Source organism: Trematomus bernacchii, unplaced genomic scaffold (genome assembly GCF_902827165.1).
Source record: "Trematomus bernacchii unplaced genomic scaffold, fTreBer1.1, whole genome shotgun sequence".
Taxonomy (NCBI): Eukaryota; Metazoa; Chordata; class Actinopteri; order Perciformes; family Nototheniidae; genus Trematomus; species Trematomus bernacchii.
Genome location: NW_022987641.1, coordinates 2,885,835 through 2,902,333, shown reverse-complemented (window position 1 = coordinate 2,902,333; position 16,499 = coordinate 2,885,835). Strand labels below are relative to the sequence as shown.

Sequence of the window (16,499 nt, the reverse complement as noted above, 5' to 3'; positions counted from 1 at the left end):
GGGCCCCTTCCCTATTTCCTTGGTGATTAAACTACTGGATACAAGATAGAGGATGAGCAGGAGAGCCACCAACCCCAACAAAGTGGTGGGATTAGAGAAAAAGATGGGAACAAAATCGTGCCAAAGAGACATTTGTTCTGCTGTTGACAGTGCTTAGCCCTGCAGATAACACCGTGGTGTTCACGCTCCTCATGCAAGCACAAATAATATGGAATGTTGTTGACTGAGCTTTAGGTAAAGGAGCATTATGGGCTGGTCCCCGCCCACGAGGACGGTGTTTGTGACACAGATCCAATCCTGGCAGTCAAAGCAGAAGGACTTTAACCCTCCTGTTACATTCAGGGTCACATTGACCCGTTTGAAAGTTTGAAAATCTACGAAAAATATACACACACACACACACACACACACACACACACACACACACACACACACACACACACACACACACACACACACACACACACACACACACACACACACACACACACACACACACAATTCCCTTTAGTGAACTCTATTCCTTTCCCATTTTTGTGTTACAATTATTACTTTTTATTCTCATTTGCATCTTACCATAACTATCACAATTAATGCTTAAAGTGAAGGTGATATTTTATTTTTGGTTTAATAATCTATAAACTGTAAATAAAAGAGCAAAAAAAAAGGAGAAAAACAAACACTATTGTAAGCATGATTATATAAGTTGCTGAAACAGAAATAATAACATTTAAATAAAAAAGGATGGATGTATTTTAACAATCCAAAATCCATTGGGTTACTTACTGCCAGTGACTTCCTGCTGCAACAGTATTTCCACTCAACTCTTACCATATTTGTTCTTAAGGAATAGTGGTGACCCGCAGCACTGCAGCTCTCCTCCTGCCATGATGGCGATGCGGTCGCCGAGCAGGTCAGCCTCGTCCATGAAGTGTGTGGTGAGCAGGATGGTGCGACCCCTCTTCTCCCCCTGCAAGAGGTCCCAGGTGGCACGTCGAGCTGACGGATCCATACCTGATGTGGGCTCATCCAACATGACCACCTGAAGATAGATAAGATTGAAAATAAAGGGATGAGACATGTTCAATATGAAGGAAGGATTGGATAAATAGGAAGGAATGTGAATAATGTTCATGACATTCTTCACCTTGGAGTCTCCAATGAGGGCAATACCAATGGAGAGCTTTCTCTTCATGCCACCGGAGAGGGTCTTTGAGCGAGCGTGGCGCTTATCTTCGAGGTTCAGGATACGGATGGTGCGGTCTACCTCGTCTGGAATCTTGTCTCTGGAGAAGCCTTTCAGCTGGATATTGAGAAGATTAAAACACCAATTATAAAATAAAGTTGACCTCTAGAAAACAAAAACAAGCAATTGTAAACTTTGTGAAAGTTGCTTTTATGGATGAGCTAATGTATACGTTTGTACAGGTGTACCTAAAGACATAAAGAGAACACAGCACAATAAGTTTCTCTACCAACAATGAACGAGCAGGATAACAATAAACTAATGTGTATTTGCAGTTTTCTTTTTGTATAATAGATAGAAGATAGCATTGGAGGATGAAACCCTCTGTAATGGTCACAAATGCAGAGCACACAGCACACACAGTGAAATGTGTTCTCTGCACAGCGCCCGGGTAGCAATGGGAGTGGGGGGGAAGGGGGTTGTCCGGTGCCTTGCTCAAGGGCACCACGGCAGGGCCCAGGAGGTGAACTGGTACCTCTCCAAGTAGCAGTCCATACTCCATATTTAGGTATGTTCGTGGACTTGAACCGACAACCTTACGGCTCACAGTCCAAGCCCCTACCGACTGAGCCACTGCCAGGTTAAGTGTGTACTAGTACATGATTGTGAAGAGCAGGTGCTCACTGACGGTGAGGTTATCAAACAGGACGTCATGCTGGGGACAGAGTCCGAGGCTGCGGCGGATCAGAGCCATGTCCTGGCAGATGTCGTAGCCGTTGATATAGGCTCTGCCGCTGGTGGGAGGATACAGTACTGCGCACACACACACGTCCGTTTGGCTCACATTAGTTAGGTGGCATCTATGTTTGACTGTGTTTACACTGGACACATCCTGGCAGTCAAAGCAGAAGGACTTTAACCCTCCTGTTACATTCAGGGTCACATTGACCCGTTTGAAAGTTTGAAAATCTACGAAATACACCACACACACACACACACACACACACACACACACACACACACACACACACACACACACACACACACACACACACACACACACACACACACACACACACACACACACACACACACACACACATTCTTAATTGCTGTTATATAAAATACTTTCAATACAAATCCTTATGACTCATTTGGCTTGATTCTAAGTGAACGGGTCAATTTGACCCTGAACAGAAGAGGTATCTCGTCTCTATGTATCAACATCAACCAATTGGAAAACAAGTTGGAACATTTTAAAAGTAATTTTAAAAATGTTATGTTATGCAAAACTAATGTATTTTATATCAAGGTTTTTCCAATGTAAAAAAGAAAATAGAAAAATGTGTTTGAATGTATGTTTTGTGAAAAACGAGTGACTTATTCTAATGGAACCATGATCTGTGAGAGGTGAATAACACAATTGCACTAAATATTGATTTCATTGATAGTAATAAAAGGTACAAACTATGTACAAAAAAATATCTGGATTTTGGGGCTTCTGACCATTTTTGGATAATTAAACATGCAGTGGGTCAAATTGACCCACGAATATTATTGCTGTTACAAAAAACGAATATAACAGGAGGGTTTGGAGATTAATGTTTTGGAGGCTGAAGACTTAAGGAGCGGTTTGACTGGTCTGTAAAAAGTCATATAAACATAGGTCTGTTTACCAATGCATGGCAGGGTAGAGTGAGGATATCTTGCAATAGGTTAACCTCTTTACCCTGTTGTGTCTTTTTGCATGTGTTTCCTTCATTTGCAGTGTGAGGATCTCTCAGGGCCACAGGCAAATTAATCAGTGATCAGTATCATCAACCGGGGTGGTTTCACTGGAGTTAGACATATTACCTCAAGACTCAGTTTACGGGTCTGGAATGCATCCAAAAAGCATCGGCACATGTCAGGGTTCAGAGTCTCCTTCAGGTCAGCTATCATGCTCTTTGTTTCCTTGATGCTGTCCTCCACCAGTTTCATCAAATCCCTCCAGTTTTTAATACAAGGTCCCAGCCAAGGAAACGCGTTGTATATCTGTAATACAGCAGAATACCAAACACATTCATTGTTTTAGGACTTAATGTAACAATTATGACAGCCATGAGATCTCAAGCCCCAGCTGTATGCCTTGATAGAAGAGTTTTTTTACAAGGACAAAATCAGGCTAGTAAAACAAAGCAAAGAAACATTTCTTTACCGTGTCCTTTGTTGAAATCATCGAATATTGGAGTGACTTCTCGTTCTCCAAACTCCTCAGCATGGTTGACCAGAGCCTGTTCGACTGTCTTGTATCCTGCCAGGACCACCACCTTCTGCATTCCTAAGTAGACTGTGAACACTGGTCCATATTTTTTGGACAGCTAAAAAGATGGAGCAATAAATAGTGAGACTGACTGTCTACAGACTCTCCTCTGTAGGAATTCTAATTGAATTAACAATGTTAAAATACAGTTTTATTTGTCTCATATTAAAGCAATGAAAATACCTTATAGCTTAAGACAAACAAAACAGTTCTCACATCAACAAGAGAGTGGTCGAGTCTCTTGAGATCTACCTGAAGCAAGCAGGGTAAATGGTCTAGGCCCCGGTGGCTCCCTCTTCCTGCTTTTGGAGCTGAAGCTTGAGTAAACAAGATGGAGGACAAGCAGACCCACAATGGCCACAGACAAAAAGACTGAAGTGCTAGACTGGAAAAGATCCTCCAACATGATCCTGCTGTCACCGGGACTTGACTTCCTTTAGAAAATATTGTCGTCGAACAGCTGTTTTCAGTGTTCAAGGAAGAAATAAATGCTTGATTGTCCCATACAGGTCTTAGTTTTTCCTCAAGTTTCTGTCAAGATGTAGCCTTTCTCTTCCTCTCTTATGGGGCTTTGGACCACAAAGTCCTCACCTCCTTTTGTAAAGGCTACTTGTTTAGGTGTGAATGAGCAGGTCAGCCAGCCCATCACAGATCTAATCAATCTGCCAGGCATGATTAAGCAATTCAAATGCAAGATCTGGTGAATACAGGCAGGATATTCAAAGAGTAGATTGAGAAAAACAAGAATATGCTAAATTGTTTTGAGCCATGGATAGAACCAGTATATGTAAAAGCCTAGAACTGTCATGATTTTAGTTTTGTGTGTTTAGTTATGGGTTTATTTTGAAATTCTGTTCTCCCTGTGTTTGCCCTCCTGTGTCTGATTGTGCCTCATTTGTGTTCACCCGTTGCCCTTGTCTGATCTTCTTCTTTCATGTCCTCCTTGCACCTCTGTTTGTTCCTGTCAGTTTTTGTCTAGATGCTACCAGTTTTTGGATTTATTCTTGTTTCATGGTCAACAGCTTTTTTGTTAAATAAAGCTCGCTTTTTGTTTAAAACCCGCTTCTACTCATCCTGCATTTGGGTCCTGATTTTCCCCAACCTTGACAAGAACCTGGAACCACATTTCACAACTTAAATAAAAAACACAAAGCTGCACATATGCGTGTGGAAAGTAAAACACAGTTAAGGTTTGTTAACACAAAGTGAGCATTTTATGAGTTCAATGACTTATAACTTTAGAAGAAGCCTAAATAATAATAAAAATAATTTGGATTTATATAGCGCATTTCAAGAAACCCAAGGAGGATTTTTGTCCCCCCACGGCAAAAAGGAAAAACAAATATGAAGATAAAAAACTGAAATAAACAAAAGCTGGTCACAAAAATCTTAGTGTTTATTTGGTGGGACTATTTGGCTAGTTAAGCATTTGTTACAAACAAACAGCATTTCTCAATTCACTCAAAGTTCTTGAATGCTTTTAGGCTGAGAGCTATCTTAAGTTCTTCACCACCATCTCAATGGCACAAAAGAAACCTATTTAAATCGACCTACACTGTGCTTACTGTATGCAAACAAAATAGTCCTTTTATTTCTAGAGAAGTAGGCCTACAATGGGCAGCAATGAATGATCAAGGACCTGTGTGTACTTTTTAGCAAGTTAGCAAGCAGAAGCACAACGCTTGAATCCAGAATTTTCTTTGAATTATTAAGTATTTATTTTCAAGGTAAAAAATGGTGACAAAAATATAAGATTGGTAAATAAATGCAATTGATTGTACATTGAAGATAAACATGAGGTATCAGCTGTATGAAGAGGCAGTTCTAAAAATGTTATAGTAATATAACATTATTTCTAAAATACAATTTCAGACAACTTCATGAGAATAGGACAAATGCTAGCTGATTAATAAGAGTTAAACACAAATCATTTTTACAAGCAGTTATAATGCAGTGCCCTAGCTCCATTACTCATTGGCGTCTAACGGCACACAGCTCATGAGGTGACGGACTGAGGGTGAAGCCCACAGCTGGAGTGAGATCCAGTTCATCCTCTGTAACTCCAGGTGGAGGAGTGTAACGAAAGCGCTGGAGGAGGAAGGTGAAGAAGAGGAACAGCTCCATCTTGGCCAGACTCTCCCCCAGACACACCCTGCGACCTTTGAGAGAAAAATTGATTTGCATGTAGTTAAACTGGATCGCATCTTTAGAATGGTAATATATTTAAATACAAAGTTGGTACCTGCAGAAAATGGCATGAAGGCGTCCCTCCTGAAAAATTTACCCTCCTTATCCAGGAAGTGGGAAGGGTTGAAAGTGTGTGGTGTTTCCCATTCACTCTCATCATACAGGACAGAAGTAAGAAGAGGAAGCACAGTAGTCCCCTGTAGGAAAAAGCAGAGGGCAAGGTGTATCATAACAAGTATGAAGAGAATGAGAATCTCTGGCATATTTTGTTGTGGCTAAGTATTGAAACACCTTAACACCTGACCTCTTTGATGAAGTATCCTTGGAAGGTGACATCTCGGCTGGTTTTATGAGGAATGGCCATGGGGACAATGTTGGCCAGTCTCTGTATCTCATGGATGACAGCATCAGTGTACGGCAGGTTCTTCCGGTCATCGACCCCTGCCTGACGGCTTCCTATCACTCTGCTCATCTCCTCCTGGACCTGGTCTGAACACACAAAATCAATAACTGTTAAAAATATGTATATTAATAAGTTATTTGTATCTTGACTAAGAGTTCACATCCCTGCCAATGGCTTTGTGAAGCTGTACTTTTGGGGGTAAAATGCTAAAGTCAGTATGCTAACCTGTTCAAAATGACGATGCTATCAGATGTATCGTTTACCATGTTTACCATAATGGTTTATAATCAAACGCAAAGTGCAGCTGAGGCTGATGGGAATGTAATTTGCGTTACATTTCCTCTGCCTTCGAAATCTACAGAAGAAAATGTTTCTGTAATATAGTTTAAGTAAGACTGGTATTCCCTGAAATTAGCTTGAAAATAAAGCCTGCATAAAAACACAATCTGTAAAAAATAGAAAAAAAGGTAAAAGCAAAAAAAAGGTTTCAAAAGGGTAGTGACTTAAGCCCCGGCTCCACGGGGACGAAAACGGCAAAACGCATCGGAGTAACGCAAATGCAACCGCAAAAAACCTTCCGTCCCCACGCAATATACACCGGATTGTGTCAAGCTCCACGAGACGGTGTCAGTACCATATGTGTTCGCCCTACCATATGTGTTCGGGGTCCGTCGCTTACCAATGACGTCACCCATTGTGATTGGCTGTACGGAATCGTAGTAATCAGCAGCGAACCGCTTCAACACGTGTATTTCACATTTCTGGGTTTTGGTGAACATTTCTGCAACATAATTAGGATGCTCTACTCGGACATTTATAGTTCTGTATCTTTGAACCCTGGAATGAGCCCTAGGTTTAAGGTTTTACGTGGTATTCGACAGGGTTGTCCTATTTCCCCCAAATTATTTATTCTGACCACCCAAGTATTAACAACGCTTATTATAAAGAATCACAAAATATTAGGCATTACCCTCTTTGACAAAGAGTTCAAAATTAGTCAATTTGCGGATGACACATCCATTTTCCTAAAGAATAAATCCATGGTAAAGGAAACTCTTAACACAATTTCAATTTTTTCAAAAGCATCAGGGTTATCTCTTAATCTTTCAAAATGTGAATTACTCCCTATCCATTCATGTGATGATTCCACTATTGACTCTATTAGAGTGGTACCTGAAGTGAAATATTTGGGAATAACATTATCTAAAAATTATATCAGGAGAGAAGATCTTAATATTTGTAACCGTATCACAGATATGAAGAAATCTCTCAGTCGTTGGTTAACTAGAGATCTTACTATTTTTGGCAGAGTTCTTCTTACTAAAGCAGAAGGTATATCTAAACTTATTTATCCATGCCACTCATGTTTTGTCTCTTCGGCTAATATAAAAAAAGCCAACTCAATTATTTTCCAATTCTTGTGGAGAAATAAAACTCACTACATTAAAAAGTCACAGCTTGTTAAAGAATATGATAAAGGCGGAATTAAAGCTTTAGACTTTGAATCGATGATTGGAACAATTAAAATAAAATGGTTGAAAGCCTTTTTGTCCCAGCCAGAATCCATGTGGTTCCATATTCCAAAGGCCATATTTAAACGTCTAGGAGGGTTTGATTTTCTTTTAAAATGTGATTTTGAGGTTAATAAGATTCCGACCAAATTGTCAAATTTTCATAAGCAGATACTTCATTATTGGAAGATGATATTTACCCACAATTTTTCTCCTCATGGATCTACGTTATGGAACAATAGAGTGATTATCATAAACAGAAAATCCTTGTTAGGAGTGATTGGCATGAGAGGGGTATTTTGTTTGTTAGAGATTTACTAGATTGCAATGGTAAACTGCTAGATGTTTTGGCCTTTTCAACGAAATACAATATAACGTGTACTGCTAAAGATTATAACAAAATCTGTAAAGCAATTCCTGTACCACTTATTGGAATGATTCATAATACTTTACTGTACTCAAATGTTGTATCAGTTTTACCTAATTTGGAAATTATTGGCGATACTCTTAAGAATAACAAATCTATTAATGCTTCCCTGAAATCCCACATTTTTCACAATTTTAACAGAGGCTTATTTCCTCAAGTGACCGATTTAGACACTTTATCTGTAATGGAAAAAGCTCTATCTGATTTTATAAAATGGCCTATTTCCCCTAAAGCAAAAGAAACTCATTTTAAAATTCTTCATAAAATCTACCCGGTTTCTACTTTTTTAAATTCAAGATTTAAATTTGAAGTGGAACCATGTTCCTTTTGTAATTTATCTGATGAATCGTTGGAACATTTATTTTTCTCTTGCCCCTTTTCTGAATTGTTTTGGTCGAATGTGAGAGATTGGTTGTTACTTAAATTAACAAATATTCCGGCCTTCAAAATATATCACATTTTATATTATATTGATAATTTGGACTCTCCCATTTCTGATTTGGTAAATATAATTATTATTTTGGGTAAATACCATTTACATTGTAGTAAATGGAGAGGAGGCAAGCCCTCCTTTCCCTGTTTCATAAATGAGTTCAAGTCCTTTTTTCTGTCCCTTAGAAAAATACAATCTTGTAACCTGTCTATAAAGATTTGCAATGACATTTCCAAATGGTTATTATTTTAAGTAAGCTTAATGCCTCTTAAATGTTTTTGTGCCTTTATGCTTTTTTCTTTCCCCCTGGCTCTTACTGGATGTATTAGTTATGTTTTTTTGTCTTATTGTGAATGAATGTCTTGAACTTATGTTGATAAGTTGATGATATCCTCACCGAGCTTTTGTATGTTTAAAAAATGTTCAATAAAAAAAAAAAAAAAAAAAAAAAAAAAAAAAAAAAAAAAAAAAAAAAAAAAAAAACACGTGTATTTCAGTGTATTCACGGCATTCATTTTGTTATTCTACAGTATTGTTGTTTTATAGTTATTTGTTAATGTAACCCAATTGTGTTCTTTGAAATTGAAAAGGATATCGCATTGTGTTTGTTACATTCATTGCAGTTGTATAGGCTATGTGTTAAGTGTAATTGGCATGTCCTATTTATGGACATGCTTTTATTTTGAAGGAGAGTTTAGCGCAGTTGACAGGAAGTTGTTGTTGCTTTGGAAACAACGTGACAGAGATTAACGGAGAAAAGTAATATCTACATATAAAGACGGAGAAAGTAAACGATAACGTTTATGGTTAAGTGTTAGCACCCCCCGAAGAGGCACAAGCTCTTACGTTGATATTGGAGATTTCAATAAATTCAATTTGAAAAAAAAACGGGGAAAAAAAACAAAAACGAATATCTGAATAACGAAATTGAAACCCGAATAGTACTCCAACGAACGAATATTCGGATATTTTGGTACAGTAGGGCTGTACCCGAATAATATAATAAAGTTATAGTAAATAATAACAAATTCCAGTGTTAGAATTCCATAATTCCATATTCATAAATAAAATGATATGCAAATAACATTTTCTTGGCTGTGGACTTGTACTCTACATAATTATGTTGAGCTCATGGTAATCTAATTCAATAAACAATAACTGCAATGAACAGATAGCATTTCTGACTCGTAAAATGATTGGATATGGTGTAATTTGGCAAATGATTCTGTGTTGAAAAATGTATATCTTTAAAAACTGCGTTGGTGTATTAGGGCGGGCCATACTAATTTTTCTTGTAAATCGATCGAGAGGGGTGTTCAAATAACGTATTTTGGTGTGTAGAACACAAATCTATTTAGATGCTTTTATTTTGAAGTTGTTGCTATGGAAACAACATGACGGAGAAAAAAGTAATATCTTCTACATATAATAACGGACAAAGTAAAGAATGAAGTGTATGTTTAAATGTTAGCACCCCCCGAAGAGGCTCAAGCTCTTACGTTGAGTCTGGAGTTTCAATACATTCGGAATTTGACCGTGTAAAATGTCCTCTTGGGTTACCGTACAGCCAATGCGTGACGTCATTGGTAAGCGTAACGGACCCCGAACACATCTGGTAGGCCGAACACATATGGTACCTACAACGGCTCCGTTTACATCCAAACACTGGAAAAGCTGCAGTACATATGCCGAACCTGTACGTGGCGCTATAACTTCCTCCACCAAAAGCAGCAACTTCCTCCACAAAAGCAGCGAAGAAGAATGGTTGTCATGGCTGCACTTCTGTTTATTCTCCGCGGTGGGGGCCAAGGGATCCGGGCAGAGTTTTTCGCCAGTCAACGTGTGTTAAAGTTTAAATCTTCCGGACAAAATTATAAAAGTGCCGGTCAAAGGTCTTCTTTGTTATTTATTGAGCTTTAAAACAAATGAATAACGACGATATAATGATATATGAAAATAAAATACACAGAGCCTGTCTCTTTTTCCTCTCTTCTCACAGCATCAGTGTCTGTCTCATGCAGCAGCTGATCCAGTAATGATGACTCGACAGTAAAAATAAACATATTTATAACTAGTTTAGGTAGTTTGAGAGGTAATTAAAATAGCTATTGTTGTTGTTAACGAAACACATCAGCAATGATGCGGGGTACGCGGAGAGGTGGGAAGAGGTGGGGAGAGGTGGGGAGAGGCGGGGAGAGGCGGGGCTATGAAACGGATGACCGTATAGGCGACCCCACGGCCCCGTTGGACCCCCCAGAGTGCTCCGTTCCCAGATCTATCCACCTTTGGACCCGTTGTCGTTTGCGGGGTCTGTTTCTACGTTTCCCTTACGGCGTCGTCGAGCTTAGAGGGCTATACGCATGAGAAATATGCGGATTCAACCCGTTTTCGTCCCCGTGGAGCCGGGGCCACCACTTAAGAGGGAGGACTAAAACTACTGTACTCTTGTTATCTCCCGAAGGTTACTTACTTAGCTTTATTTCAATGCCTGCTACTTTCCCTTTAAGTGGTTTCCAGCATAATGGTTTATCGTAATATATATATATATTTGAACTTATATAAAAACAACCACATTTTAATCTATCTAAACTTGATTTATTTGATGGGCATCCACAGGTGCAAATATAAATGCACGCCTACAAGCCTCATCTTTCTTTTACCTTGTACATGCGGATATTTAGCCATAAGCAGCAAACCCCATCTCAGTGTAGTTGCTGTGGTGTCGGTACCAGCAGCAAACAGGTTGGTTATTGTAAATATCAAATTCTTCTCGTTGTAGTGAGTGTCCTTCACACAAGAGTCCTGAGAGAAAGAGCACCCACATATTGTTATAAAATACAATGTTCTCTTTGTTTGATGCATATGCAGTGAGGTTGTCTTACTTCTTCTTTCTCCTTCCGAATCAGAAAACAGTCGACAAGCCCTCTGCAGACGCTAGGGTCCAGAGTCTCTTTCAGATTCTTGACTAAAGCCTTGACATCTCTTATGGTCATCTCAACATTTCGTAAAATCTGCTGACGGTTCTTTATCCAACTGACCAGCCTGGGAAACATGTTGTAGAGCTGTGAAAACAAAGATTAATGAAGAAAATGCACACCCAACATATATACTGTACAGTGTATTCAATGTTAAGACACACCTGATCAGTAATTTGATACAGTAAAATAAACATTTCCCATCTCCATACTTTAGTTTCAATCATTCTTTTATTGTTTTGTCAGTTAAATGTTACCCTAAAGCAACTATTTAAGCTGATACTAGAATGATGCTCCACCAGCACCTTGTGTAAAGAGATAATGGATGTTTACCCAAACATACAACAACACACACATTTCTTACACCAACCAGCCCAAATCTGTATAAAAGACCTGAAGACAGTACTAAACCTTCTATTGGACTTTCTGCTAAAAGCTTATGGTGTTGACCATTTGCAAAAATATTCAACAAAAGCTTTCATGTTGTCCCTAAATCATGTATTTTTCAACCGAAGCAGTATGAGGCCTACCTGGATTTGTGCAGATCCAACAATGCATATGGACTGGTTGGCTCTTCTGACCATTTCCTTGAATCTGGGGTCATTGTATTCGAATCTGCTGCCATACACGATAGAGGAGATGATATTGGATGTTGCATAATTCAACGGGCGCGCTGTATCAAATGGTTTCCCTGTAAAATGGCATTGAGAATACTGATATTATTAGGATTTCAGAAGAAAACAAAGAGGGCAGCCTTTTAATATTAAAATGAACCTCACCATGATTTGCCTTTGCTACAACAAAACTGTAAAACATGGGTGATGAATAAAAAAATGCTTTTTACTCCATACCTTTGTGATCTTCAAACATTTGGGTCAGATGGTGGCATTCCTCTAGGATTTTTTGCTCCGCTATTCTTTTGCCCATGCCAAAGTCTCTCAGGGTGCTGAGGGCAAAACGTCTCAGCTCTTTCCATGATTCTCCATTTGCAAACAGGATTCCTTTTAAACATGACATGCATGTTAAATATAATCTGTAGTAGTCATGTCTGTATTATTCAACACAATATTCAAGTGTAATTTGACTCACAACAAATAAATGGTAGGTATTATCACTACAATGTTTTTTCTATTTGAAAGATACTGTATATTAAAGATTATGTAAAGGTAAATCCTACCGTGACCTTCATTCAAGTCATAAAAAATAGGGGAGATTTCTCTTTCTCCAAACGCTTCTGCATTGCTGACCAGAGCATCCTTTACTGACTTGTATCCAGCCAGCACCACCACTTTATTGGTTCCAAAGTATACCGTAAACACAGACCCATATGTCTTTGAAAGCTGTTAAAAGATGTAAAAAATTAGAGATGGCGTAAGTAAACATTTTTTTGCATGACCTGCAAGTGAAAACAACTGTAGCGGCCAAAATCATATAGAAATAAAACTGATAATTAACTTAAAGTGGACCTATCATGCTATATTTAAATGATATATTGTAGGGCCATACCTATATAAGGTATATTTATACGTTTCTGTTTTCAAAATACCAAACAGATCAGATCATGAGCCATGCCTCATTTCGCTCTATTTGCTGTTCTCCAGCACTGTTTTTGCACGGGGCTGATTCTGTGAGCTGCAGCTGACCACGCCCCCCTGCAGGAGAGGGGAGCGCGCTCTGAACAGCTGCTGGGCTGTCAGAAGAGGGGGAGAAAAATAGATCTCCGTCTTCCGTGTTTTATTATAGCCTATTATTATATAGAGTCGTTATTCATTTGTTTTAAAGCTCAATAAATAACAAAGAAGACCTTTGACCGGCACTTTTCTAATTTTGTCCGGAAGATTTAAACTTTAACGGACATCTTGACCGGCGAAAGAAACTGAAACTGAAACTCTGCCGCACGGTCCCCTTGTTCCTTGGAAGAGGCGGAGAGGTGGGTGTTTGTCATCTGCTGGTGGACTAACCAGAGAGAATTACAGTGCTTGCCTCGACGGGGAGGGATTGCATTGAATTAAAGCAGCAGAAGGAGCAAACGCTTGCCTCGGGGAGGGAGAAAGAAAGCCACAGCGGAGAATAAACAGAAGGGTAACCATGGTAACCATGCATGGGAAGTCTTCTTCGTTGCTTTTGTGGCAGACTACAGCGCCACTTACAGGCCTGGCATATGTACTACAGCGTCTCCAGCGCTTTTGAGCGGCAATGGCCGGCCGTGGCCCAACCCCACATTCCCCTGATAGGTGGAGAGTTGGCCCAATAGCCGTAGCGCCACTTTCCTGACGTCAGTAAAGTGTTCAAATGTGGATCAGTTTTTATCAGATCCGTTGCAGCCCCTTTTTTAGAGATTTGGGTATGGAGGAAAATAGAGAGGGTTGTGTTTTCTGAGACGTGCATTCCCTGGAACACATATTCATGTATAAAAGACGTACAAAAGTGCATTTTGCATGATAGGTCCCCTTTAAAATAACACTGCCGCTGAGGCACTAGTTAGCGGAACTTACGGAGGGCAATGATCCAGGTCTAGACAAGAGTATCCGTTTGTGCATTTTATTATGATCCAATATCATTCAACAGGTTTCCTATGGTTTGTTCCTTAAGCCTTTCCGATGGCTTTCCTTTCTTGTGGCTGGAAAACCCTGGTAAAAAACCGTTTGCCTACTAGTGCTCTGGCTCCCACCACCACCTGTCTCCAATATATACAATTACACCAGGTGCTCTAATCACCCAGTGCCCAAACATGCCTTCAAAATAAAAGCAGAGAAACTACTTTAACTTACGACAATAACTAGGAATAGGCTACATTTACAATAAACACTATAAACAGCAAGAACATAAATGTTTAAGTATTACATAATATAAAGAGATATATAGCTCCAACAACAACAACTGTATCAAAATGGATTTGCTTTAGGATAGCTCACCTCATAGAGGGTTTTGTAGGGTCTCTTGAGATCAAGCTGCAACAGGTTACCAAGCAGGGGAAGAGGCCTCGGTCCTGGGGGGCCCTTCCCTATTTCCTTGGTGATTAAACTACTGGATACAAGATAGAGGATGAGCAGGAGAGCCACCAACCCCAACAAAGTGGTGGGATTAGAGAAAAAGATGAGAACAAAATCGTGCCAAAGAGACATTTGTTCTGCTGTTGACAGTGCTTAGCCCTGCAGATAACACCGTGGTGTTCACGCTCCTCATGCAAGCACAAATAATATGGAATGTTGTTGACTGAGCTTTAGGTAAAGGAGCATTATGGGCTGGTCCCCGCCCACGAGGACGGTGTTTGTGACACAGATCCAATCCTGGCAGACAAAGCAGAAGGACTTTAACCCTCCTGTTACATTAAGGGTCAAATTGACCCGTTGGAAAGTTTGAAAATCTATCACACACACACACACACACACACACACACACACACACACACACACACACACACACACACACACACACACACACACACACACACACACACACACACACACACACACACACACACACACACACACACACACACACACACACACACACACACACTTGCTGTTATATAAAATACTTTCAATACAAATCCTTATGATTCATTTGGCTTGATTCTAAGTGAATGGGTCAAGTTGGAACATTTTAAAAGTAATTTTAAAAATGTTATGTTATGCAAAACTAATGTATTTTATATCAAGGTTTTTCCAATGTAAAAAAGAAAATAGAAAAATGTGTTTGAATGTATATGTTTTGTGAAAAACAAGTGACTTATTCTAATGGAACCATGATCTGTGAGAGGTGAATAACACAATTGCACTAAATATTGATTTCATTGATAGTAATAAAAGGTACAAACTATGTACAAAAAAATATCTGGATTTTGGGGCTTCTGACCATTTTTGGATAATTAAACATGCACTGGGTCAAATTGACCCACGAATATTATTGCTGTTACAAAAAACGAATACAACAGGAGGGTTTGGAGATTAATGTTTTGGAGGCTGAAGACTTAAGGAGCGGTTTGACTGGTCTGTAAAAAGTCATATAAACATAGGTCTGTTTACCAATGCATGGCAGGGTAGAGTGAGGATATCTTGCAATAGGTTAACCTCTTTACCCTGTTGTGTCTTTTTGCATGTGTTTCCTTCATTTGCAGTGTGAGGATCTCTCAGGGCCACAGGCAAATTAATCAGTGATCAGTATCATCAACCGGGGTGGTTTCACTGGAGTTAGACATATTACCTCAAGACTCAGTTTACGGGTCAGGAATGCATCCACAAAGCATCGGCACATGTCAGGGTTCAGAGTCTCCTTCAGGTCAGCTATCATGCTCTTTGTTTCCTTGATGCTGACCTCCACCAGTTTCATCAAATCCCTCCAGTTTTTAATACAAGGTCCCAGCCAAGGAAACGCGTTGTATATCTGTAATACAACAGAATACCAAACACATTCATTGTTTTAGGACTTAATGTAACAATTATGACAGCCATGAGATCTCAAGCCCCAGCTGTATGCCTTGATAGAAGAGTTTTTTTACATGTTTAGACAAGGACAAAATCAGGCTAGTAAAACAAAGCAAAGAAACATTTCTTTACCGTGTCCTTTGTTGAAATCATCGAATATTGGAGTGACTTCTCGTTCTCCAAACTCCTCAGCATGGTTGACCAGAGCCTGTTTGACTGTCTTGTATCCTGCCAGGACCACCACCTTCTGCATTCCTAAGTAGACTGTGAACACTGGTCCATATTTTTTGGACAGCTAAAAAGATGGAGCAATAAATAGTGAGACTGACTGTCTACAGACTCTCCTCTGTAGGAATTCTAATTGAATTAACAATGTTAAAATACAGTTTTATTTGTCTCATATTAAAGCAATGAAAATACCTTATAGCTTAAGACAAACAAAACAGTTCTCACATCAACAAGAGAGTGGTCGAGTCTCTTGAGATCTACCTGAAGCAAGCAGGGTAAATGGTCTAGGCCCCGGTGGCTCCCTCTTCCTGCTTTTGGAGCTGAAGCTTGAGTAAACAAGATGGAGGACAAGCAGACCCACAATGGCCACAGACAAAAAGACTGAAGTGCTAGACTGGAAAAGATCCTCCAACATGATCC

At 39.4% G+C, this 16,499-nt stretch overlaps 2 protein-coding genes across 4 annotated transcripts; both read right to left on the bottom strand.

Annotated features, from left to right (window-relative positions):
- Nucleotides 1–820: 820 nt before the first annotated feature.
- LOC117484851 (ATP-binding cassette sub-family A member 3-like) lies at nt 821–3,504 on the bottom strand. Its single transcript, XM_034133288.1, has 5 exons — nt 3,384–3,504; nt 1,871–1,999; nt 1,427–1,434; nt 1,148–1,303; nt 821–1,042 (listed from the first exon to the last, which is right to left on the bottom strand). Exons 1-5 carry the CDS (start codon nt 3,502–3,504, stop codon nt 821–823), a joined length of 636 nt encoding a protein of 211 aa, XP_033989179.1.
- Nucleotides 3,505–4,861: 1,357 nt separating this feature from the next.
- Nucleotides 4,862–16,499, bottom strand: LOC117485027 (cytochrome P450 2K1-like). Of its 3 annotated transcripts, XM_034133613.1 has the most exons (11): nt 16,392–16,499; nt 16,181–16,183; nt 14,340–14,428; nt 12,602–12,764; nt 12,276–12,425; nt 11,955–12,115; nt 11,332–11,511; nt 11,110–11,251; nt 5,980–6,164; nt 5,731–5,872; nt 4,862–5,647 (listed from the first exon to the last, which is right to left on the bottom strand). In XM_034133613.1, exons 1-11 carry the CDS (start codon nt 16,492–16,494, stop codon nt 5,460–5,462), a joined length of 1,506 nt encoding a protein of 501 aa, XP_033989504.1. In that variant the 5' UTR covers nt 16,495–16,499; the 3' UTR covers nt 4,862–5,459. The 3 variants fall into 3 exon arrangements, with proteins under 3 accessions (XP_033989504.1, XP_033989502.1, XP_033989503.1); XM_034133611.1 differs by lacking the exons at nt 16,181–16,183; nt 16,392–16,499 and having other exon boundaries at nt 14,340–14,704; XM_034133612.1 differs by lacking the exons at nt 14,340–14,428; nt 16,181–16,183; nt 16,392–16,499 and adding an exon at nt 13,920–14,001.